This window comes from Schistocerca serialis, chromosome 5 (genome assembly GCF_023864345.2).
Source record: "Schistocerca serialis cubense isolate TAMUIC-IGC-003099 chromosome 5, iqSchSeri2.2, whole genome shotgun sequence".
Taxonomy (NCBI): domain Eukaryota; kingdom Metazoa; phylum Arthropoda; class Insecta; order Orthoptera; family Acrididae; genus Schistocerca; species Schistocerca serialis.
The window spans coordinates 192,197,925-192,225,162 of NC_064642.1; the positions used below are offsets into that span (position 1 = coordinate 192,197,925).

Consider the following 27,238-nt stretch of genomic DNA (forward strand, 5'->3'; position numbering starts at 1 on the left):
GACGCGAGCGCGCCCAGGCGCCCGGCGGGGAATTTAAAGCTGGCGGGCAAGTTGGCGCCAGTAACTTGCCCATCTAATCACGCAGGTAGCCGGGTGGCCGGGCAGCCGCGCGCGGGCTAATGGATTACTGCGGGCCCGCTCATTGTTGTGAGTTGCGCGGACTCTTTGCGGGGTAACGCGGTGCCATTTTCGTGAGCCAGTATCGCGTCCGGTAACTCTGCGCGGACCTGCGGACCTTCTAGCCCTGCATACAAATGAGAGCGCGCACTGCGCCCCTGCGAAATGAGTACAAGCCGGCACGTGCCGCTCTTCCCCCTATTTTGCTGCTGTGCAACACTACCAGCATCAGATTAGTCAAAATCAACGGCACCGTTCTAGGCGCTTCAGTCTGGAACCGCGCGAGAGCTACGGTCGCAGGTTCGAATCCTGCCTCGGGCATGGATGTAGTTCTAAGTTCTAGGGACTGACGACCTCAGATGTTGAGTCCCCTAGTGCTCAGAGCCATTTGAACCATTTTGAAAGAAATTGTGGATCGTTGACACTGCCATCCCATGTGATAGCAGAATCGGTGAGAAGCCAATTTTTTTCAACGGCACCAGGTGACCGAATTTCCGTAATGATAATATTCGAAAAAAAGAAAAAAAATAGTTGTGGAATGATCCTGGACTTTCCTAAATGTAACCCCCACTATGCTGCGGAGTGTCTGTTGCACTGAAACCTCCTGACGGGGAACTGAAATGGAAAGACTCCAGATAGGAGCGGAATATTTCGCTTTACAGGTCTGTTTACTCAGCGCCATAGCAACACTGATATGCTCCACAAACTTCAGCAGCAAACGTCACAGGAGAGACGTAGAACCTCAAGAATAGGTTTGCTGTTAAAATACGCAGGGCATGTGTCAAAATATTCAGGCAATGTACTACTTCGTTCAAGATAAAAGGTGGTATCCTCTAGCTCCAGAAATATATTAATTAAAATTGTTACACCTTGCCCAGATCTTATTGTGCACCATAATCTTCAAAGCTTACACTTTCGGAGCGAATACACCAATCCCAACGATTCTGCCAATTTTCAAATGAATACTTGAAATTTGTCTTTGTTCGTGCTTAGTTCCCTTTACAGATGCGCTGGTACAGCGTCCACTGTACCAAATTTTTGATAACTTGGCTGATCTTCTTGCGTAAGAGGAAGAAGTCACACGAAGTCTAGTGACTACTGCGGGTATGAATCAACTGTCATCCCATTTTTAGTCAAAATTTCCTGAATAATGAAGGCCTCCGGTGATTGTACACTGACATGGTGGAGTACTCAGTCGTTTTTACGCCACTTTTGTGGGCCTTTCCTCTCATATCCTTCCTCAAACGTCTCAGAACATCTCGACAGAACTCTTTTTAAATGTTTGACCGCGAGGTTCGACCTCTCTAGAAAAATCCCGTCGATATGAGGACAACACTGGTCAGCAAGGACTTACTGTTACTTTCGACCTGTCGAACTACTCGTATATTTGACAGAAATGAACAAAGACTCTTCCGTTGCTACGACTGCTGCTTAGTTTCAAGGTCGTAGCCGTCAATCCAACTTTCATCACAATAACAACCTCTGAAAGTAAATTTCGATCGTCTTGTGGCTCTTTTCACACGATTTTAATTCTGACTGTCTTAAAGCAATCTTAGAACAAACTTTGCCGCAGATCTTCTTATATCAGTTCTTCTGGCAAGATACGGATTTACATCAACAATTTGTGGTAAGTGACGAATGCCGTGTCGGCAGTCGAACCTGTATTTTCCGCTTATCGCTAATGGTCACCTTAATCACTTGGGCTATAAAAGCATGCTTCCTGCACAGATCCAAACCTCCATATATCACGGGGTTTACAATCCGTACGGTCGTACATTTCTTGATTTCCGCACAGGGAGAAACAAATATAGGTGTATCAAAAAGAATCATCCGAATTTTAAAAAATCGTAACTACGAGGGTTGCTCAGAAAGTAATGCACCGCATTTTTTTTCTTCAACAATTCTTTATTGAACATAATGAGAATTACACACACGAAAGAATGGTGTTTTATCTAAACATCGTATTTTTCCACGTAATCTCCAACCCGTTCTAAGGCTTTCCTCTAGCGCGAATCCTTTTATGCCCCTTTGGTACAATTCCTTGTCCTGGTGCCGGAGCCAGTCCTTCACGGTATGAATCACATCCCCATCGTCCTGAAAGTGTCCTCCACGAATGGCGTCCTTTAATGACCCAAACAACTGGGAGTGCGAGGGAGCTAGGTCAGGTGTGTCAAGGTGTGAAAGCCGTGCATGGTCTCCCCGACCGCTGCAAATCGTGGAGCTCCGCCGAACCGCTTTCTGAAGACCTCACCCTCCGTGCCCAGCGACTAACTGTGCTTCTGTCGACAGCAGATGCTCCATAGATTTTGCACACGCGTTTGTGAATATTCCCAACAGTTTCTTTCTCTGCAGTGAGATATTCAATGACGACACGTCGCTTGTAACGTACATCACCTATAGATGCCACTTTGAAACTGTCCTGCAGATACGTTACCTGTCGGAGCTGACGGAAATTTGGCGCACCCACGCAGAAGACTTCAAATAATACATACGTAATGTTTTGCATTCGTAGCATTTTTTTCAGCTACCACTTTATTGTTTTACAAGCACCGAGATCGCTCCCACATGAGCACAATGTGCTCCCTACTAAATATTATTGGCAGTTATGTGAACAAGACGATTTTTCGAGAGAATTGTTGCACTATACGATACTAAAGACGCCAAAATCGATCCATCGATTTAGCTGGAGACTGTGAATATGCATCCATTCAGACGGATAGGTATTGCGTTCTGTATTTGTAATCTATACATGGATTCTCTTTTAAATGCTGTCACTCTTTTCACTTTCGCCTTATTCGAATGTGATTCACTGAGTAACGTTGTGGTTTGAAAAGACAGGGAGCGAGAGAGGGGGTGGGGGTGGGGGGAGGAATGTCGCGTTCTCGCACCCTCGCTGTATACACTACTGGCGATTAAAAATGCTACACCAAGAAGAAATGCAGATGATAAACGGGTATTCATTGGACAAATATATTATACTAGAACTGATTTGTGATTACATTTAAACGCAATTTGGGTGTATAGATCCTGAGAAATCAGTACCCAGGACAACCACCTCTGGCCGCAATAATGGCCTTGATACGCCTGGACATTGAGTCAAACAGAGCTTGGATGGCGTGTAAAGGTACAGCTGCCCATCCAGCTTCAACACGATACCACAGTTCATCAAGAGTAGTGACTGGCGTATTGTAACGATTCAGTTGCTCGGACATCATTGACCAGATGTTTTCAATTGGTGAGAGATCTGGAGAATATGCTGGCCAGGGCAGCAGTCGAAGATTTTCTGTATCCAGAAAGGTCCGTACAAGACCTGCGACATGCCGTCGTGCGTTATCCTGCTAAAATATAGGGTTTCGCAGGGATCGAAGGAAGGGTGGGGCAACGGGTCGTAACACATCTGAAATGTAACGTCCACTGTTCAAAGTGCCGTCAATGCGAACAAAAGGTGACCAAGACGTGAAACCAATGGCACCCCATACCATCACGCCAGGTGATACGCTAATATGGAGATGACGAATTCACGCTTCCAATGTGGGTTCACCGCGATGCCGCCAAACACGGATGCGACCATCATGATGCTGTAAACAGAACTTGGATTCATGACGTTTTGCCATTCGTGCACATTGGTTCGTCGTTGAGTACACCGTCGCAGGCGCTCCTGTCTGTGATGCAGCGTCAAGGATAATCGCAGCTGTGCTCTCCGAGCTGATAGTCCATGCTGCTGCAGACGTCGTCGAACTGTTCCTGCAGGTGGTTGTTGTATTGCAAACGTCTCCATCTTTTGACTCAGGGTCGAGACGTGGCTGCACGAACCGTTACAGCCATGCGGATAAGATGCCTGTGATCTCGACTGGTAGTGATACGAGGCCGTTGGGATCCAGCATGGCGTTCCATATTACCCTCCTGAACTCACCGATTCCATATTCTGCTAACAGTCGTTGGATCTCGACCAACGCGAGCAGCAATGCCGCTATACGATAAACCGCGATCGCGATAGGCTACAATCCGAACATTATCAAAGTCGGAAACGTGATGGTACGCATTTCTCCGCCTTACACGAGGCATCACAACAACGTTTCACCAGGCAACGCCGGTCAACTGCTATTTGTGTATGAGAAATCAGCTGGAAGCTTTCCTCATGTCAGCACGTTGTAGGTGTCGCCACAGGCGCCAGCCTTGTGTGAATGCTCTGAAAAGCTAATCATTTGCATATCACAGCACCTTCTTCCTGTCGATTAAATTTCGCGTCTGTAGCACGTCATCTTCGTGTTGTAGATCGCCTGCAGTATACACTTGTTCCCACGGCCACTTGTGAGTGAAACACGAAGATGCCCTTTAACACCGGCACGAAGACGCTCGTGTCACGTGCTTAACAATGCCTGGCAGCTCGGTGGTCAGCCCCCGCCCCCGGCCTGCACGCAGCCGGCTGTCCCCTGCGCCACGGCCGGCAGTAGCGGCGCAGTCGTTGCCACCGCACCGCAACTCCCCTGGCCGGCGTCGTAAAGGGGCGGCTTTACAGCGCTCGCTTTACGAGCCGCCGCCAACGCCGCTGCTGAAATGTTAATACCTGCGTTATAACTTCATAGCGACTTTTATTTGCGCCAAGCTTTCCCGCGCCGCAGTTGAGAGGGCGCCGAGTGTCGTCGCGCCGACGTATCGCCGGGGAACCCCCGAGGAGGCACTTTATAACGCGGCGGGCGGCTCGCAGCTGGTCAGGGCCGCTACTATTCTGCTCTCGTACGGCGAGGACAGAAACATGTGTCTCTGCCGTTAAAGTGTCCGTGGGAGGGGGAGAGGGGGAATGGGGAGGGGGTTTCGCTGTCCATCACTTCCGAGTAATGAAACTGTGGTTGGAAATGTGACATCTCTGATATCAGAGAAACGTGCTGACTAGGCATTTCATCCACCACGGCTACCCACTGGCCCAACGTTTTTACTACCGTCATATCAGTAACATCGTGTCGTGCACATCTCCCCGAACATATTCGATGCCCTTAGCGCCTTCAAGATTCAGGCTGGTACTTCCGTCAGTGACTGTATCACTTCAAAGCACCTAGAGTGTCAACTATTTCTTAATTAGACTGCCTCGGGCATGGATGTGTGTGATGTCATTATGTTAGTTAGGTTTAAGTAGTTGTAAGTCTAGGGGACCCATAGTGCTTAGAGCCATTTGAACCATTTCTTAGCCGGCCGGTATGGCCGAGCGGTTCTAGGCGCTTCAGTCTGGCAGAACTACGCGACCGCTACGGTCGCAGGTTCGAATCCTGCCTCGGGCATGGATGTTTGTGATGTCCTTGGGTTAGTTCTAAGTTCTAGGGGACTGATGACCTCAGAAGTTAAGTCCCATAGTGCTCAGAGCCATTTGAACCATTTTGAACCCTTTCTTAATTAGATGCGGGCCACTAGTGATCTTGGCGATCAAGCCTTGTGGATAAGTAGGGACTCCAGGAAAGATCTGACAGTCACTGTCTCCTTCTGCTGGTATGCAAGCGACAGCATACGTACCTAATACGATCCAAAACACCGCACACAAAAAACGGGATTTTCCAGTAGTCATACCTCGGGTTCTATAGGTGATAGAAAGGTAGTGTCAAGTGTTTCCGATGCCCATTGGGCTAGGGACCATTTATTTACTGAACAGACAAATCGTTTTGGTATCAGTGTCCCACAGTATAGGGTCAAAGCATAAATATTACACACTTCCTCCTGGTTAGGCTAATGAAACAGAATTTTTGAATTTGATATGATCTATGATGGGCTGCATGGGAATTATGGAGGCTCCATTATATCATAGTCAGTTCCTCGGAAAACCACCAATAAAGGACTTTTTTAATGTGTTTTCTCCGTCACCGGCGGAACAAAACCCAGCCGAGGATTCAAAGACGCTGGCGCAACAAATGGCTGAAATTTTCACGATGTATTCCTAAGACCCCGATATCGAACAACCTTGAAAATTTTCTTCGTAACTTTATCCATTTCCGAGACGCAGAGACTCAAAGTTAGCCTACTTGTACACTTTAAGTACGGTGTGAGATAAGAATGTAGTTGAAAAAGTGATGTAGCACTGAGAAATGTGCTGTAAAGTGTCTCAGTTACTATCTGGGAACTCTCATGTTGTAGTACTGAAGCACATGCAGAGCTCTCAGAAAACTATCCACAAATGGCTCTGAGCACTACGGGACTTAACTGCTGTGGTCATCAGTCCCCTAGAACTTAGAACCACTTAAACCTAACTAACCTAATGACATCACACACATCCATGCTCGAGGCAGGATTCGAACCTGCGACCGTAGCGGTCACGCGGCTCCAGACTGTATCGCCTAGAACCGCACGGCCACTTCGGCCGACTAAAACTATCCACATTTTACTTACCAATACATTTGTTTTCATATGATTCACATGCCCTGCTGCAGCAGGGAAAAAGAAGGCAACCAGAGGAAAAAAGTTCCTATCCAAGCGCAAAAAATACAAATATATTCCTGTTTATTTAAAGTACTGAGTGAAAAGTGGGGTCCAGCTGCCTCATTCTGCCTTCCTCAGCAGCCGGTCGGAGTCGCCGAGCGCTTCTGGGCGCTACAGTCTGGAACCGCGCGACCGTTACGGTCGCAGGTTCGAATCCTGCCTCGCGCATGGATATGTGTGATGTCCTTAGGTTAGTTAGGTTTAAGTAGTTCTAAGTTCTAGGGGCCTGATGACCTCAGAAGTTAAGTCCCATAGTGCTCACAGCCATTTGCACCTTCCTCAGCACCTTTAAAAGTTTTGCCACAAATTTTAGCACGCGAACATACTTGCGATTTCTCATGATGAGAGAGAAGAAGACAATGTCAGTGGTAAGGAGACGAAAAAGTAATAAATACTGGACGATAGTAGACAGTGGTTGTGATATAGAAACAGCGAAGGATACAGTGACAGTGTGAGAGAACGAGAAGGACACAGTGGCAGTGGAATATAGTTGACAGTGACGGTACAGTACTAGGAAAAGAGGTGAAACAGACACTGTCAGTGGGGAGGAATAAAGATAGGGAGGAAGTGGAAGTGGATGATAGTGAGAGGCAAAGTAAATGGCAATGACAACGAAAAAGAGAGAGATGGTAACACTGAGAAGAGACAGAAGAAGTGGGAAGGAATGAACGAGATAGTAGCAGAACGAGAGAGCAAAGGGGAGACAGTGACAATGAGAGGAGACAGTACTACGAGGACGTAAGGAATGGCACTGTGGCTGTGACAGTGGAGACAGTGCACCGGGACACAAAGAGATAATGATAGTGAGTTGGGCTGAATGAGTGTGTGGGAATCGGCAAGTGGGAGTGGATGGACATGAACGACTTACAGTGATGGACTAGTGGGTGTGAGCGAGTTTCACTTCGGGGAGCGTGTGGCAGTGAGAGGTGCGTTGTATGTTAAAAAGAACGCGAATACATTCGTGAGATGTATTTTGGTGGAAGTCGGATCGCGCTGCGGTCTGTAGCCAGTGCTGCTTCTCTAAACTTTCTCAATAGTGTTGCGTGAAAACAAAGTCTTCTTCCCTCCAGAAATTCCCTTTTGAGTTAATGTAGCACTTCCGTAATACTAGCGTGCTGAACGAACCTACCGGTAACAGAAGCTAGCAGCACACTTCGGAATTGCTTCCACGTCTTTCTTTTACTCTATCTGGTAGCGATTCCAATGACTGGAGCAGTAATTAAGAATGGGTCGCAAAAGTTTACTGTATACAGTCTCCCTTATGGATGGGCTACACTTTCCTAGAATTCTCCCGATAAATCGAAATCGACCACTCATCTTCCCTGCAATCGCCCTTATGTGCTAATTCCATTTCATAACGCTTTGCAACGATCTAACGACGTGACTTTAACAAGCAGAACATCACTAATTCAGTGTTTGAACACTAAAAGGTTATTTTTTCAATTCATCTTCGTTAATTTACACTTTTGCCGGCCGCGGTGGTCTAGCGGTTCTAGGCGCTCAGTCCGGAACCGTGCGACTGCTACGGTCGCAGGTTCGAATCCTGCCTCGGGCATGGATGTGTGTGATGTCCTTAGGTTAGTTAGGTTTAAGTAGTTCTAAGTTCTAGGGGACTGATGACCACAGATGTTAAGTCCCATAGTGCTCAGAGCCATTTGAACCAATTTACACTTTCACCACATGTAGAGCAAGCTGACAGTCATCGCGTCAAATAAAACTATGTCAAAGTCATCCAGTATCCTCCTGCATACACTGCTGCTTAACCTCGTCTATGAACAGTCGCTGTCCAGGATAACATACTGGTTTGCATTACTTAGAACGTCTTCAGTTCACTCACATATCTGAAAACCTATTCTGTATGTTCGCACCTTAGTTAACAACGTGCGACGGGCACCGGGTCAAACTCTTTCCGGAAATCTAAGAATATGGTAATGCCCTTTATCCATGATTCGCAAGACATCTTACGAGAAAAGTGAACTCTTAGTTTCGCACGAGAGATGTTTTCTAAGTCCGTGCTTATTTGTGAACAGAATCTTTTCTTCCTCATGGAAATGTATTATACTCAAACTCAGAATATGTTCGAGAACTGTGCATCAAAGTGGTATTAAGGGTGCTGGTCTTTAATTTTATGAATTAGTTCTTTATCGTTCGTATATACTAGAGTCACCTTAGAGGTGGATTTGAAAGAAGCTCGAGGAAATCATTGACCCATTTAACCCCACTAGCAGGCATGTCCGCAGGAACTAATCTCATAGCCGTCCACCGCTAAACCTGAAGCCTTACTAAATCATGGTGGTGCGTTGTATGGTAGAGATGACGATTAATGCTGAAACAACCGGTTTTAGGTTATATCGACTTTTCCAACGTCACTTCCACCCGACTGCTAAAATGGCCCATAATAACTAGTTTCTGAAATAACCGATTTTCGTTATTTTATTTATTTATTTTTAATTCCTCTTATTACCGAGGGAGGTGGTGCAGTGGTTAGCACACTGGACTCCAATTCGTGAGGACGACGGTCAAACCTGCGTCCAGCCACCCACATTTAGGCCTTTCGTGATTTCCCTAAAATTGCTCCAGCCAAATACCGGGACGGTTTCTTTGAAAGGGGACGCCCCATTTCCTTCCCCACACTCGACACAATTCGATCCTGGCCTCCGTCTATAATGACCTCGATGTCGACGGGACATTAAACCCTGTCTTCCTCCCTTTATTCCCCTGTAGTAAATGCAGAAATCGAAAAAGGTTGAAAAATTTTGACTTCCTCGGTTTCAAGATACATAGGATCAAAATATTAAATTAAATACGCAAATAAAAGAGAAAAATAGTCCGTCCGTGGTTCTTCTCTTCTTCTAAAAGTGGTAAAAGGCGATATACTACAAAAAGTCACCAGTATTCTCCTGCTTATTCAAATTTTTTGAAACTCCGCTCAAGAATCACGTTGTAATTGAGGATCGTAACACTATTTTGGCATTAGCAATAGTCAGCGCTAAAGGGTGAAAACTGTGGTTCAAGAACTCCTTTCTTCGTTTTAATTTGTCCGTTTTCACGGATTACAAGCACAGAAAGGTATATTATGTAGACACAGGCAGCAGACTAGCTACTTCCTACTTTTATTTTAAACTATGGATAGTTATTTTATTTAATTTTCTCTTCATCTGATCTCGGCAGTCTGTTGTGCATCCGCCCGTTTTTAATCTTTTAAAGTAAATGGAGCATTGTACCTCACTGATACTGCACTTCGCAAAACACTTTCAGTATAGGAATGGTGCCACTCTTTAATCAGACTATGACCGGCGACATCGAGAAACTACTGTACAGACCACTAAGAGGAAAATAGAATCAATACGTTCACTGATAACAACGGTGAAATCGCTGATGACAGTGGCACTAAAGCAGAGCTACTAAAAGCACGGTTTCCCGAAACTCCTTCACTAAAGAAGCCGAAGTAAATATTCCTGATTCCAATCTAGAACAACTGCCAAGATGAGAAATATAGAAGCAGATATCCTCGGTGTAGCAAAGCAGCCTAAATCACTTAATAAAGGCAAGGCCTCCGGTCCAGACTGTATACCAGTCAGGTTCCTTTCAGAGTATGCTGATACAATAGCTCCATGTTTAGCAATTGTATACAACCGCTCGCTCACAGGAAGTTCCGTACCTACAGACTGGAAAATTGCTTAAATCACACCAATACACAAAAAGGGAAGTAGGAGTACTCCGCTGAAATACAGGCCCATATCACTAACGTCGATTCGCAATAGGGTTTTGGAACATTACTGTGTTCGAACGTTATGAAGTACCTCGAAGAAAACAATTTATTGACACATAGCCACCACGGATTTAGAAAATATCGTTCTTGTGAAACACAACTAGCTCCTTATACTCGTGAAGTAATGAGTGCTATCGACAGGGGATGTCAAATTGCTATTTTTAGATTTCCAGAAGGCTTTCGACACCGTTCCTCACAAGCGTTTTCTAACCAAACTGCATGCCTATGGAATATCGCCTCAGCTGTGCGACTGGATTTGTGATTTCCTGTCAGAAAGGTCACAGTTCGTAGTAATAAACAGAAAGTCATCGAGTATAACAGAAGTAATATCCGGTGTTCCCCAAGGAAGTGTTACAGGCTCTCTACTGTTCCTGATCTATATTAACGACAAAGTAGACAATCTGAGTAACCCTATTAGATTGTTTGGAGATGATGGTGTCATTTACCGCCTTGTAAAGTCATCAGATGACCAAAACTAATTTCAAAATGATTTAGATACATCTGTATGGTGTGAAAAGCGGCAATTGACCATGAATATACCGAACGAGGTGGTGCAGTGGATAGCACACTGGACTCGCATTCGAGAGGACGACAGTTCAATCCCGCGTCCTGATATGGATTTTCCCTGATCTCCCTAAATCGCTCCTGGCAAATGCCGGGATAGTTGCTTTGAAAGGGCACGGCCGACTTCCTTCCCCAACCTTCCCTAATCCAATGAGACCGATAACATTGTAGTTTGGTCTCTTCCCCCAAACAACAGATCACAACTGACCCTGATTATACTAAAGTGTGAAGTTATTCACATGCGTACTAAAAGAAATCCACTACATTTCGATTACGCGATAAGTCACACAAATCTGAAGGCTGTAAATTCAACTAAATACAAAGGGATTACAAATACAAATAATCTAAATTGGAACGTTCACATAGACAATGTAGTGGGTAGAGCAAACCGAAGACTGCGATGCATTGGCAGAACACTTAGAAGGTGCAACAGGTTTACTAAAGAGACTTCTTACACCACGCTTGTCCGCCCTAGTCTGGAGTATTGCTGTGCGGTGTGGAATACGCATCAGGTGAGACTGACGGATGACATCGAAAATGTTCAAAGAAGGACAGCACGTTTTGAACTATCGCGAAATAGGGGAGATAGTGCTACAGACATGATACGGGAATTGGAGTGGCAATCATTAAAACAAATGCGTTTTTCGTTGCTGCGGGATCTTCTAATGAAATTTCAATCACCATTTTTGACCTCGGATTGCGAAAACATTCTGTTGTTTCCCACCTACGTAGAGAGAAATGATCATCACTATAAAATAAGAGAAATTAGGACTCGCATAGCAAAAATTTAAGTGCTCGTTTTTACCGCGCGCTTTTAGAGAGTGGAACAATAGAAAGACAGCTTGAAGGTGGTTCATTGAACCCACTGCCAGGCAATTTATTATGAATAGCAGAGTAATCACGTAGATGTAGATGATTTGGCGGACGGACTTGGATGAGAGAGTGGTAGTGCTTGTACCCCGCGATGACCAGGCTGCTGGTGGTGAAACTGTAGACGCACTACAATTGCTTAGCTTCAAGCTGTAGCGGTGTGACCTGTAAAGGCAGCGGGCACGCGTGCTAGGGTTGGCGAGGTCTCGGCGGGGGCCACGCGGCAGGCGGTGCGTGCGTCTCTGTCAGTCGCCTGCGCTGGATGTCTGACGCCGCACAGCCAGCTGCCGTTCACACGCTAAACACAAACTGTTTCCTTTGCCTGCTCCACGGCAAGTGTCTTTGAGGACGTTCTCTTTCCTTTCCCCAGAGCTATATCCTTGGGCGTGACCAATGCCTTCTCTGCACGATAGCAATGGAGATACTATCGAAGACAGTGCTGCCAAAGCAGAGCTACTAAACACAGCCTTCCGAAATGCCTTCACAAAAGAAGACGAAATAAATATTCCAGAATTCGTATCGAGAACAGCTACCAACACCAACATGAGTAACGTAGAAGTAAATATCCTCGGAGTAGTGAAGCAACTTAAATCACTTAATAAAAGCAAGTCTTCTGGTCCAGACTGTATACCAATTAGGTTCCTTTCGGAGTATACTGATGCATTAGGTCCATGCTTAACAATCATATACAACCGTTCTCTCGACGAAAGATCCGTACCCAAAGACTGGAAAGTTGCACAGGTCACACCAATGTTCAAGATAGTTAGTAGGAGTAATTCACTAAATTACAGGCCCATATCGTTAACGTCGATATGCCGTAGGGTTTTTGAACGTATACTGCGCTCAAACATTATGAATTACCTCGAAAGAAACGGTCTATTGACACACAGGCAACATGGGTTTAGAAAACATCGTTCCTGTGAAACACAACTAGCTCTCTATTCACATGAAGTGGTGAGTGATATTGACAAGGGATTACAGATCGATTCCGTATACCTGGATTTACGGAAGGCTTTTGACACTGTACCACACAAGCGGTTCGTAGTAAAATTGCGTGCTTATGGAATATCGTCTCAGTTATGTGACTGGATTTGTGATTTCCTGTCAGAGAGGTCACAGTTCGTAGTAATTGACGGAAAGTCATCGAGTAAAGCAGAAGTAATTTCTGGCGTTCCGCAATGTAGTGTTATAGGCCCTTTGCTGTTCCTTATCTATATAAAAGATTTGGGAGACAATATGAGCAGCCGCCTTCGGTTGTTTGCAGATGACGCTGTCGTTTATCGACCAATAAAGTCATCAGAAGATCAAAACAAACTGGAAAACGATTTAGAAAAAAATTCTGAATGGTGCGAAACGTGGCAGTTGACCCCAAATTACGAAAAGTGTGAGGTCATCCACATGAGTGCTAAAAGGAACTCGTTAAACTTCGGTTACACGATAAATCAGTCTAATCTAAAAGCCGTAAATTCAACCAAACACCTAGGTATTACAATTACGAACAACTTAAATTGGAAGGAACACATAGAAAATGTTGTGGGGAAGGCTTACCAAAGACTGCGTTTTATTGGCAGGACACTTAGAAAATATAACAGGTCTACTAAGGAGACTGCCTACCCTACGCTTGTCCGTCCTCTTTTAGAATACTGCTGCGCGATGTGGGATCCTTACGAGATAGGACTGACGAAGTACATTCAAAAAGTCTAAAGAAAGGCAGCACGTTTTGTATTATCGCGAAATATGGGAGAGAGTATCACAGAAATGATACAGGATTTGGGCTGGACATCATTAAAAGAGAGGCATTTTTCGTTGCGACGAAATCTTCTCACCAAATTCCAATCACTAAATTTGTTGACACCGACCTACATAGGGAGGAATGATCACCTAGAAAAAATAAGGGAAAAGCTCGTACGGAAAGATATAGGTGTTCATTCTTTCCGCGCGCTGTACGAGATTGGAACAATAAAGAATTGTGAAGGTGGTTCGATGAACCCTCTGCCAAGTACTTAAATGCGATTTGCAGGGCATCCATGTAGATGTAGATGTAGATACGCCTGATTTTCCACCTCGTGTTCACGTACCAGCCAATCAGATTACTGTTCAACGTTCTTGTTAAAATATTCTCGCGCAGTATGACCACACACACGTTACTGTCACACAGCTTTCCCTCGCCTGTCAAACTGCACTGTCAGTTAAGAATAGACGTCATGCGTCCCGTCGAATCACCACCACCTCTACCCCTGCACCTGCAAACATCTACTTTCAATCCATCTTGACAATGTGTATATGGATCCCACAATTCTAACTACACAGGATCACGCAGTAACATTTAAAAAGGCATTCATAGCAAGCATTCCTTCCCTTGGCAACATACATATACGTCTTCTTATCTCCAGCCTGACAATGTGTTCAGAGTCTGCACCGTTTTCTCACTTCTCAATGGCAGACAGGCCGCTCGTAGGGCGCGAAGCGTTTTTATTCTCCTCACGTACAACAGAAGCTGTGTGACGCGCTGCAGGACACCTCTCTGCAAGAGGTACGTGCCTTTCACAGGGGGCGGCGAGCTCCTTCCTCAGAGTGCGGTCATTGTATGTTGGCTGCCTGACGTCTACGGGTGAATATATCACAAACTATCTAAAACTACAGCATCTTCACGTAGGACATGCAACAGAACAAAACCAGTGTGTCTATGACACCGTTATGAGGTGATTTTGATGAAAGGAAGGGTCACTGTCAGTTGTCTAAAGAAAGGTTGCAACACTCTGTTCACGCGCCCATCAGTAGCTATAGTTTGGTGCAGAAAGATCAGTCCAACAGTTCGTGTTAACCAAAGTTCCACACCACAGTTCTTTCTCATGTCAACAGCGATTCCTGATCTGATTGATCAGTAATTTTCAGCTCTCAAGTGTCGACTCTTCTGCGTGTGCACGTACCACAGAAACAACCATTTAAATAAAAATAAATTTTTATTTACTATGTTTCTCAATCGGCCCAAAAGTATGAAATAATTCCTCCTAACCCCTACAGATTCCTAACCCCATACAGATAGTCCTGAAAATTGAGATTGTGAATTTCTAATAGCTATGGAACACTTGTAGAGATCTGGAACGCAAAACGTGGACTTAACGCAACAGAAAGGAGATGAACTTACAATTAGTAAGTACTGTAATACTGCGGAGGTAAACTACTCATGCACCAATTATTTATTCCATGCGCTCCACGATTTTCATTTTAAATTTTACAAGTATTTTCACAGCTATTAAAAATACACAACCACAAATCTTCAGGATTATTTGTATAGGGTTAGGAATCTGTATGGGGCTAGCAGAAATTACTTGTAGCCGAATTTAAAAACGTGATATATTAAAAATTCATTTTTATTTACGTAATTACTTTCTGCTTTTTAGTCTTGCGTATATAAAATTTTTCAACCTATTTCAAACATTTTGATGAGAACTCAACAGAAACATGTGGTAAATTTCAGGTATATTTCAGTTTCTCTTCAGCTGACCCAACCAATACATTGCTTCTTCCTATTCATATCTCACGCAAAGACCATCAAGGTAAAAATTAGAGAGATCCCAGCTCACGTGAAGGCTTACTAGCTTTCGTTCTTTCCATGAACCATTCGTGACTGAAACAGGAAAAGGGTGAAACGGCAGTTGTACATAAACATACAAGTCGTGTTGGGCAGTCTATGTGTCAGGTGTACCAAACTTTTCCACCCCTACTCCCACCTCTTCTGATCAGACCGACAAGAAAGCGAGTCAATGTTACACAGTCATCCATTTCTGGGTTATGCTTAAAATTTCAAGCGTCCAACTCATTGGGAAGTTAGTTTAAAATCAGCTGAGAAATTTGCACCGAACAGAGAGACAAGAAAGTACGTAAGTAGGCTGTCTAGGTTTTTATATTGGTAACGCCACGTAGCGCTCTATTTGAAAATTACTGACTGTGCATTGTGAAGGCTGTGGTTGGTTTGCATTGTTGGAGTAATATTCGCCATTGTAGTGTTGGGCAGTTGGCTGTTAACAGCGCGTAGCGTTGCGCAGTTGGAGGTGAGCCGCCAGCAGTGGTGGATGTGGGGAAGTGAGATGGCGGATTTTTGAGAGCGGATGATCTGGACGTGTGTCCATCAGAAACAGTACATTTGTAAGAATGGATGTCATGAACTGCTATATATATTATGACTTTAGAACACTATTAAGGTAAATACATTGCTTGTTCTCCATCAAAATCTTTCATTTGCTAACTATGCCTATCAGTAGTTAGTGCCTTCAGTAGTTAGAATCTTTTATTTAGCTGGCAGTATTGGCGCTCGCTCTTTTGCAGTAGTTCGAGTAACGAAGATTTTTGTGAGGTAAGTGATTCATGAAAGGTATAGGTTAATGTTAGTCAGGGCCATTCTTTTGTAGGGATTATTGAAAGTCAAATTGCGTTGCGCTAAAAAAAGTATTGTGTGTCAGTTTAGTGTTGATCAGAATAGGTAAAAAGCGAAATGTCTGAGTACGTTCAGTTTTGTTCAGCTGTTTGAAAATCAAATAATGTAAGAGACTTATCAGCACAGTAATTCAATAATTTTTCTAAGGGGACGTTTCAAGTATTCTAATAAAAACGTGGTAAAAAAAAGCATCTTAGAATTATTTCCATCGCCCACAAACTGCACTAGCCATTTGCAATACTGATGTCGAGCAAAAACACCTGAAGTGTTAAGTCGAATATCCACCTTCATTTCACAAGGTGTCAGTTCGAGTTTGTAGGCCCTGCTGCAAACACTTCGATTTGTAACTACAGTGATATTAAAAAAGAAGGAACAGATTCAAATATTTATTGCTTCCAAACTGCAAAACATAGACACACAGTTTCAACGTTTCCGGAAAGAGAAAAGTTCAAATTTTTATGCAGGTAAGGTCGGACGCGCTTAGAGAAATTCTCACTGTCAAAGCTTCACCCTCCAATTCTGGTACAGGGGGGCGAAGCTTTGACGATGAGAAATTCTCTAAGCACGTCCGACGTTATCTGAATGACACCATTCCAGAACGTCGGATTGGAAGAGGAGGAGCAGAAGATGAACTTCATCGCCGGTGATCTCCCAGGTCTCCAGACCTCACACCCTGTGACTTTTATTCGTGGGGTTACGTAAAAGACACCGTTTTGATTCCCTCTGTGCCTCACATTCTTGAAAGTCTGCGGTCTCTCTTGCTGAAGCTGTGAATACGGTAACGAGAGACCAGCTGCTCAGTGTGTGGCAGGAAATGAGCCACCATTTTCATATTTGTCGTGTAACGTATGGTGTTCACACTGAATGCATAACAATTTGAACTTTTCCCTTTCCAGGAACGCTGAAATTGAGTTTCTGTCTTTTGCAGTTTGGAATCAATGAATGCTTGAAATCTGTTTATTCCTTTTGAATAGCGCTGTATGTTCTCCGACTTCTTTGCAAGGCCGCTTCTAGCTCATCCATTTCGGCTGAAATTGATGTACCACTTCGCAGAGTCTGAGAAACGAACAGCAGCTTATGTGACGATCAGAACATACACTACCGGCCATTAAAATAGCTACACCACGAAGATGACGTGCTACAGAAGCGAAATTTAAACGACAGGAAGAAGATGCTGTGATATGTAAATGATTAGCTTTTCAGAGCAATCACGTATGGTTGGCGCCGATGGCGACACCTACGACGTGCTGACATGAGGAAAGATTCCAACCAATTTCTCATACACAAACTGCAGTTGACCGGCGTTGCCTGGTGAAAAGTAGTTGTGACGCCTCGTCTAAGGAGGAGAAACGCGTACCATCACGTTTCCGACTTTGCTAAAGGTCAGATTGTAGCCTATCGCGATTGCGGTTTATCGTATCGTGACATTGCTGCTCGCGTTGGTTGAGATCCAATGACTGTCAGCAGAATATGGAATCGGTGGGTTCAGGAGGATAATACGGAACGCCGTGCTGGATCCCAACGGCTCTTATCACTAGCAGTAGAGATGACAGGCATCTTATCCGCATGGCTGTAACGGATCGTGCAGCCACGTCTCGATCCCTGAGTCAACAGATGGGGACGTTTGCAAGATAACAACCATCAGCACGAGCAGTTCGACAACGTTTGCAGCAGCATGGACTATCAGCTCGGAGACCATGGCTGCGGTTACCCTTGACGCAGCATCACAGACAGGAGCGCCTGCTATGGTGTACTCAACGACGAATCTGGGTGCACGAATAGCAAAACGTCATTTTTTCGGATGAATCCAGGTTCTTTTTACAGCATCACGATGGTCGCATCCGTGTTTGGCGACATCGCGGTGAACGCACATTGGAATCGTGTATTCGTCATCGCCATACTGGCGTATCACCCGGCGTGATGGTAGGGGGAGGCAATGGTTCGCGTCTCGGTCACCTCTTGTTCGCATTGACGGCACTTTGAACAGTGGACGTTACATTTCAGATGTGTTACGACGCGTGGCACTACCCTTCATTCGATCCCTGCGAAACCCAACATTTCAGCAGGATAACGCACGACCGCATGTTGCAGGTCCTGTACGGGCCTTTCTGGATACAGAAAATGTTCGACTGCTGCCCTGGCCAACACATTCTCCAGATCTCTCAGCAATCGAAAACGTCTGGTCAATGGTGGCCGAGCAACTGGCTCGTCACAATACGCCAGTCACTACTCTTGATGAACTGTGGTATCGTGTTGAAGCTGCATGGGCAGCTGTAGCTGTACACGCCATCCAAGCTGTTTGACTCAAATGCCCAGGCGTATCAAGGCCGTTATTAAGGCCAGAGGTGGATTGTTCTGGGTACTGATTTCTCAGGATCTGTGCATCCAAATTGCGTGAAAGTGTAATCACATGTCAGTTCTAGTATAATATATTTGACCAATGAATACCCGTTTATCATCTCCATTTCTTCTTGGTGCAGCAATTTTAATGGCCAGTAGTGTAGAATTCGGACACCAGTATTGAAAGCCTTATAAAAACTGATGCGTGAAGCGCATTATGAAGCCAATACGCTGTGCAGAGTATGAAATTTTGCAGGTACGCGGGCAGGTGACGTACAGAGTCGGTGTCGACTGGTGGGCGGACGCCGGACCAGAGAGCTCGGAAGCGAGTTTGGTCGTCCGTGTAATCCCCTCGGGAGTGCGTAGTTTGGGGTGAGTCGGGCGCGAAGTGGAGGCAGGGCCAAGGCCGCGGAAACGGGCGGCCGGCATGCGATAGCCGGATTAGGGGCGCCACTTGTCAGCCCGGCTAATGGCCGCCTGGCGTGACCGCGGAGGCAAGGCCGCTTTCCACACCTACACCCCGCGTCTGGCAGGTACCGGCCAGCAGGGGGGAACGAACTGGCTGCATATCGAAGGATTTCGATAGTCATTTGTGGATCACTCCTAAAAACCAGTTCAGCGTCTGAACATCTACACGGCTTCGGTCAGGAGTACAAATCTAGTTCGCAATAGTGAGAACACGAATAATAATGCACTTGTCATATGATGACATGGCTGGAGACCGTGGCTGTTATTTGAAGACAAATGTTGATGGTGTTGAGACAGCAACCAACCACAAATTTATTTTCAGCTCCTTTATTCAAAAGGTACCGTTACCGGTTTCGAATCATTACGATTCATCTTCAGACGGTTTTCATGTTTTAATTACAACATGTGGTGCGTTCTTTTACAGATTAATTGTCCTAAAATATAAATAATACATAATTATAAGCACGTCACACATGGTTGAGTTACAGATTTGCATTGGATGTGACTTACGTGAAATGTCGGTTTGGAATGTTTGTTTTCATAGTTTTCGTCCAACAGATGTGAATACATTCCCACTGCATTCTTATCGATGCACAATTGAATTTTTCTCACTGAACACTTTAGAATTGTCACAGAATAGATTTCTAACATGCACCACATGTTTTGATACATAAAAAGTGCTTACAAACATATGAGTGTCAAAGATGCTATGATGTATCGTAACATTATAGAGATGTCCCATGTTTAGAAAAATATCATAATTTTTTTAGTACTGTATAGGTCATTTAACGGAGCAAACGGTTGCTCGTATTTAGTGGTCGCGTAGCGCCGCCGCTTGTGTTGCTGACAACCGGGCACACAAAGCTTTTCGCGCTGCGAATGAAGTGGAGGGACGAACTGCTACTCGTATTCCATTAGCATTCGCGGCGGCGCTCAGGCAGTGACTGATACAGGGCTGACCACTGAGGCACTGAGAATCAGGCAGTCAGCCGTGGGTCGAGAACAGTGGAAATGCGGGATCATCGATTCGCGGACTCCTTTATCTCTGCAGCTGAAAGATGGGCGACTGTGTCCGCTAGATATGCATATAGTCTGCCTATTCGATGAATGGTAATGTGAACGATTTCATTATGCCAAATTTAGTGTCAAGTGGTAGAGGTAGGATATGAGTATTTTTCTTTTTGCTCATTTTCCAACTTCACTTAGTCAACTTCTTAGTCACATAGCCAAATTTTTTGTTATGAATCCCATCTCACAAAATAAACGTGCATACTCTGTGAACCCTTGTATTCCCAGTAGGCCCTACCACTGCAATTACTTTGAAGTCGCCAAGTGTTATTCCTCCGTTTTCAGTGCATTGCAATGAAATTAACATACTTCCTAAGAAGTCGTAAACATTTGAAGTCGAGCTGGTGTACGCAGTTGCGAAAGAGGACATTTTATTTCCATTGTGGAAACAACACAACTGAGACGTCTTTCGACGTATTTATGAGAAGTCTCCTTCCCTGTGAAGTGTCTCTAAAATAATCTTGAAAACGAAATTCTGGTACCAGATTTGCATTTACCTTGGAAAATTAGTTTACGATCGTCCACTTTCATATTAGAAATGTGAGTGCTTATCATGCTTATTATTCTCTAGGCAACGCGGTTTGTTCGACTTCTCATTCACTGTAGTGTCAGGCACTTTTCGTACTGTAGCAGAGGGAATATTTGAAAGTAGAGTTCCAGTTCCAGCTTTTGGCTTACAGCTGAGAAAAACCTCCCGAAACCTTCTCCAAAACGGGGTGATGGGCGCTACATTCTAGGACACACACACAAAAAAAAAGACGCACCACGAAGGAATTATCCGAATGGGACGGAAGTCGGTACATGTGCTGTACATGTAAAGACGAACAAATGATCACAATTCCACAAAAAATCGATAATTTATTCAAGAGAAAGAACTTCAAAAAAAGAGCAAGTCAGTAACACGTTGGTCCACCACTGACCTTTATGCAAGCGGTCATTCAGCATCGCACTGACTGACAGAGTTGCTGCGTGTCCTTCTGAGGGATATCGTTCCTATTTCTGTCCAATTGGCGCACTGGATCTTCAAAATCCAGCGTCAGTTGGAGGGCCTCGCCCATAATACACCAAACTTTCTCAACTGGGGAAAGATCCGTGAACCTTACTGGCCACGTTGGGGTTTGGCAAGCACTAAGACAAGCAGTAAAAACACTCGTGGCGTGTGGGTGGGCATTATCTTGCTGAAATTTAAGGCCAGGATGGCTTGTCATGAAAGGCAACAAGACGGGGCGTAGAATACCGTCGACGCAATGCTATGCTGTAAGCGTAGGGCGGGTGACAACCAAAGAGGTCCTTCTATGAAAAGAAATGTCATCCCAGATAATCACTCCTGGTTGTCGCGTCATATGGCAGGCGACAGTTAGGCTGGTATCCGACCGCTCTCTGGGGCGTCTCCAGAAATGTCTTTCCTTGTCATCAGGGCCCTGTTCGAGCCGAATTCATTACTGAAGATAATTCCATTCCAGCCAGCAAAATTTCAGGCTGAAGACATCTTCATAACGATCGAGTTCGAGTGTCTAACTATCAAGTTGTATAGCTTAACTGACATGTTTAGGGACTGTAATAACAGTCTCGTTAAGACCAGACGCGATTTGCTTTATTTTAAAGCGACTTCAGTGGTCACTATAACAACATGGTTTTTTTTCCCTTACAATTTTATTTGTTACGATGATTAACAGTTCAAATTCTTTACTTATTACCGTAACTAGTCTTTATTCTTTTCGATACTCACAGTTTTTTATTACATTCTTCTTAGTTTTCCATGTATTATTGAGTTCTTGCACACACCACTTTCACTTCAATTAACACATTTTTTTACATTCCTGTATTCCTGTGTTGGAAACTATCACTGTCCTCTGGCCATTTCACGTATCACTATTCTTCCGCTATTTCACGTGTTTTGTTTTACTATTGAGGGCTGTGTTAGTCTTTGGTTTGTTTTGATAGTAGTGGAAGCATCTACTATAGTTCTGTGAGTGCTTATATTTTCCAACTAGGAAGGGAGAGAGAAAATATATATATATATATATATATATATATATATATATATATATATATATAGAGAGAGAGAGAGAGAGAGAGAGAGAGAGAGAGAGAGAGAGAGAAAGATAACACTGGGCAACAAAAAAAGATTTTTTTTAAAAAAGTCTAGGGTTTTCCCGCTGAATTAGACTAATTTTGATGCCCTGAGTCCGAAAATGACCTTGGTTTTGTTCTATCAGGTCAGGATTTTTTGCTACAGAAATTTTTAAAAATCGATTTTTCGTAAAAAAACAAATTTCTTTGTATCATCTGCTGAGAAACCCCGGAAGATTTTTTCCGTTTTCCTCAAGAAATAAATGTCAACGTATGCAAATTCATTAAGTTTTTATTTACTCCATCAAATTAAATAAGCATATTTATCATAATATTAGTATAACAATGAGCGTTACGTGACACAAAAGTTCAGAGTTCACGGCATGAATCGGCGTTTCTTCGATTCCCGTTTGTGAGCAGCTGCTGGGTTGTCTCTCTTCAGCATCCAGGAGTAGTCCGTCATCATGACTGCGTCCCACCTCCCCTGGTACCTATCCTCCATTTGGCGCATGTCCTGATGGAACCTTTCTCCCTGCTCGTCGCTCATCGCCCCAAGGTTTTCAGGAAACTTCTCCATGTGTGAGTACAGGAAGTCCATCTTTATACTCATCAAACACCCGAGCTTTTGAAAGGCCTCTATCATGCTGCTGATGAGTCTGGCGTGGTTTGCTGCCTTCGTGTTCCCCAGGAAGTTGTTCACCACCTGCACAAACGATTTCCACGCGGCGCACCCTAACGTGTTCATGGAGTTTTCGAACTCTGTGTCCTTTATGAGCTGCCGTATCTGTGGCCCATCGAAAATGCCGGCCTTCAGCTTCTCAATGGTCAGTCGCGGAAAGGCTCGGCACAGGTAGTGGAAGCACCTCCCATCCTTGTCCAGAGCACGCGTGAACTGTTTCATTAACCCAAGCTTCATGTGTAGCGGTGGGATCAATATCTTCTCCCGGTCAACAAGAGGTTCGTTTATGATGTTTCTCGCACCAGGTACTAACTGCTCTCGTGGCGGCCACACTTTCTTTACATAGTGCTGGGCTCTGTCTCGACTGTCCCACATACATATAAAGCATGGGTATTTCGTGAACCCCGACTGCTGACCAAGTAGAAAGTTCACCATCTTGAAGTCGACGCAGATGATCCATTGGTGCTGCTCATATTGGATTTTGTCGAGCACGTACTTCACTGTTTCATATTTCTCTACGAGAGTTGTGGAGTGAGCAAGAGGGATTGAGGCGAACTCGTTCCCGTTGTGGAGGAGCACACACTTCAAAGAGCGCTTGCAGCTGTCAATAAAGAGTCGCCAATCTCTCGGATCGTATGTAGGAGCCCCGAGTTTAACAAGAAGACCGGCGACATCTCGGCAGTACACTAGGTCTTCCTCCTGGCAGAAGTAGCCCATGTAGTCCTCATGCCTTCTACGAAAGAAAGTGATACGCGCGTCCTCGCCAAGTAGATTTTTCTCTTTGAGTCTGGAGGCCAACAGCTCGGATGAAGTCTTCGACAAGCTGAGATCCCGAACAAGATCATTAAGCTCACATTGTGAAAAGAGCTGCCGACCATCTTGTGCTTCATACTCCTCGTCTGCTATATATCCTCCCTCGTCTGCAGTGGTGGCCTCGTCGTCGATGTTAGGAAGCTCTGTGAACGCTGGTACAGGAATTTCTTCGCAGTGAGCAACTGGACGGCGGGCAGATGGAAGGTCGGGGTACTGGAGGCTGTGCCGATTCTTCCGGTTGATGCCAGTAGTATTGATGGCGCAGAAGTAACAATCCGATGCATGGTCCAAGGGCTCCCTCCAAACCATCGGAATCCCAAACTTCAGTGAAGTTTTCGTGCCCTTCGTCCACCGCCGGAGGTATTCCACGCACTTCTTGCAGACCGTGTGCGGTGCCCAGGGCTTATCTTGGTCACCCAGCTTGACCTGAAAGTAAGCCTGGTAGGCGTTCTTCACAAATCCCGTGATGTTCTTCCTGTCCACTGAAAGCGTGTATTCTCCGCAGATGTAGCAGAAAACGTCTGGATTATTCATGCATGAACGTCGCGCAGAAGCCATATCAATCTGTAATAGTAATAGAAATATGCAGTTGACTGTCAGACAATAAAAATTAGAATAAATTTTATACTATAGTAAGAAAAAAAGGCATCTATTGGAATGATTAACTGTTACAATCTTAAAGGCTTCTTTTGTTTTCATATGTCCTGAATAATCCCCTTAAAACCCCTAATATTAGCATATTGAAGCCTATAAAAAGGCTTACATTTCAGGGAAAAATGGTCATGTAGGCCTATGGCTGTATCTCAAAAAGTTGACCTGATAGAGCAAAATCAATGTGATATTCGGACTCAGAACACCAAAATTAGTCTAAATCAGCTGAGAAACCCATGACGTTTTTTCGGTTGTTGCCCAGTGTAATCAACTTCACTTTATGGCCGGCCGCTGTGGCCGAGAGGCTCTAGGCGCGTCAGTCTGGAACCGCGGGCCTGCTACGGTCGCAGGTTCGAATCCTGCTTCGGGCATGGATGTGTGTGATGTCCTTAGGTTAGTTAGGTTTAAGTACTAAGTTCTAGGGGACTGATGACCTCAGATATTAAGTCCCATAGTGCTCAGAGCCATTTGAACTTTTTTTTAAAATAAAGATTTAAAAAATATCGAGACAATAGTGTCCGCAGGTGATGTTTGAAGTGATCGCTGGATCAAGTAGGAATCCATAGATACCAGTCTTCTAATGCTGGCCCCACTTTTGACCGGAACCGAGGTAGAAATCTTCCTACGCGTCGATCGCGGGGCTTGAAGACGGCGTAATATATCGCAGAAACTGTTAGCCCAGTAAAATAACAGCTTGCAAATTAAATAGCTAAATGGTTTTTAATCTCACATTCTCTACCGAACAGCCGAGATCCCGCACCCGCAACCAGCTCTGAAAAGATCAACATACACAGAAAAGAAATTTTATTCCTTTATCGATTTCAAAAAATGGTTCAAATGGCTCTGAGCACTATGGGACTTAACATCTGAGGTCATCAGTTCCCTAGAACTTAGAACTACTTAAACCTAACTAACCTAAGGACATCACACACATCCATGCCCGAGGCAAAATTCGAACCTGCGACCGTAGCAGTCGCGAGTTTCCAGACTGAAGCGCCTAGAACCGCTCGACCACCGCGGCCGGCTATCGGTTTCAGGCATTTAGTGCCCGTCTTCGGAAGGTTATAACTATCGCATTATTTGCGAGCGTTAAACGTAACCAGATGTAAGCAGCATACATCTACTTATGTTTGATTTTTTTTAATGCTGACTAGGATCTGTCTCATTTCGTGGATGTACTCGACCAACTATTGTCCCACCTATTGGGTCGTCGTCCGCGTAGTCGTTTTCCCTTGCGGCTGCCCGTGATTTCAAATTTTAGCTAGTCTTGAAGGATCCATCCTTTCCAGATGATCCTTCTAATTTATTTTTGCCGTCTTCATCCATTTATTCATATTTTGTATTCCACAATGTTGCCTTGTCGACGCATTTGTTCTGTCTAGAGACTGTTATCACCAGCTATAAAGACTTAACCGTGGCAGTGAAAAATCAAGTGAAAAATGTAGTAAAGGATAGCCGGATGCCTGCAAAATACTGTACAGAGAAAGAAATTTAGGACAACTGGGGGGAAAATAAAAATATATAAAACAATAGTGCCTCCTGATTTGACTCACGCCAAACAAACTAGAGCTGAAACGAAAAAGATACAGAAGTTAATGGCAGTGGAAATGAAGCTATTAGCACAGACCCTAGGGCTACTAGCACAGGTCCAAGGAGTAATCGTGTGGGACCAAAGAACTTACGTTTGATGCTGGCAAATGATGCGATGGTTATAACCTTCTGAAGAAAGGCTCTAGGTGCCTGAAACTGTAAAGGAATAGAATTTCTTATGTGCAAATCGTTCCCGTTATTTCAACAAATAGGGAAGTAGTTGCTGAAGGTGGATAAAATACCTAACTGGGATGACTTTTACGCAGTGTAGAGCCAGTTGTGGCTGGTAACCACAAAGTAGCAATTATTTCGCAAATAGTTTTAGGTTTACTGAGGCTTTTTTTGTTTCCAGTATCGTATACTATCACCGGTGTGACGTTTACGCCATTAATTATGATGAACCCTGTATATCCGAACGATGCTTTTTAGCGGATTAAGCACATCTAAAGACGGTAACTATTTGCAGAAACCGGTATTTTGAATTTTTTTATGCATCTAGGTGATCGTAAAGTAATAAATTATTACACATACATTTACATTACAGATTCCAGTTGGCAGTATGTCAGCTATTGTAGAAACTGTATGTCTACAGTATGTGAAATTGTATTTATTTAGGTGTACACTGTCTGTGACGTACTCGACTTGTCCAGTGCACCAGTGTCGCTGAAAAACAGTGTATAATTTATCCCGCCTACATGACATGCTCACGAGGCACTCTCTGGGACGGCTTAGACCTACCCGGAGCACAAGATGCCTGCGGACGACGCCAGTAAACGCTTGTACGGTAGCTCGGAACACATCCCGCGTGTTAACTAATTCAGCTCGGTCGGTCGTCATCTCCTCGGACGAGCCGCGCAGCAGTCGTCTTCGTTGGCGTTCTGTCCGCCGCAGATACCGGCGGTGCGCCGGTTGCCCTTTCTTGCGCGCGAAATGCGGCCTGCGGCAGCGGCGGCCGCCTCGGCGCATAGCAGGCGTGGTTTCTCAGGAGCTATGCGCGGCGGAAAGTGCGCCAAAAATAGGCAAAGTTCTTTACCGGAGCGAGCATTAATGCGGGTCGGTACGTGAGGCGACTGCGCGCGGCCCCGCGCGTTACCCGAGGCACTTTACCGGCAGCGCGACCGTGATGGATGGCCGTCCCGCAAGAAGAGGATGACGCGCAAAGTGGTGTAGCGCGGCCTCGGCGTACAGCATTCCGGCCCGGCCTGTGCCTGCGCTGAGCACACAACTTCTTTGCGGGCGGTTACTCCTCGCCTGACGCGGCGTGATTGATTCCGGGCGGTCGGCTGCTAGTGGTCGGCAATTTTCCAATACTTTCGGCCAGTTCGTGGCTCCC

The 27,238-nt window shown here is 44.8% G+C and overlaps 1 protein-coding gene across 1 annotated transcript in view; it reads right to left on the minus strand.

Annotated features, from left to right (window-relative positions):
• The window catches only part of LOC126481843 (skin secretory protein xP2-like), a 54,055-nt gene extending 27,184 nt beyond the window's left edge, over nucleotides 1-26,871 (minus strand). The window contains exon 1 of the mRNA XM_050105803.1: nucleotides 26,644-26,871. Within this exon, the coding sequence (XP_049961760.1) occupies nucleotides 26,644-26,871 (228 nt within the window). The remainder of the gene's footprint in view (nucleotides 1-26,643) is intronic.
• Nucleotides 26,872-27,238: the final 367 nt, after the last annotated feature.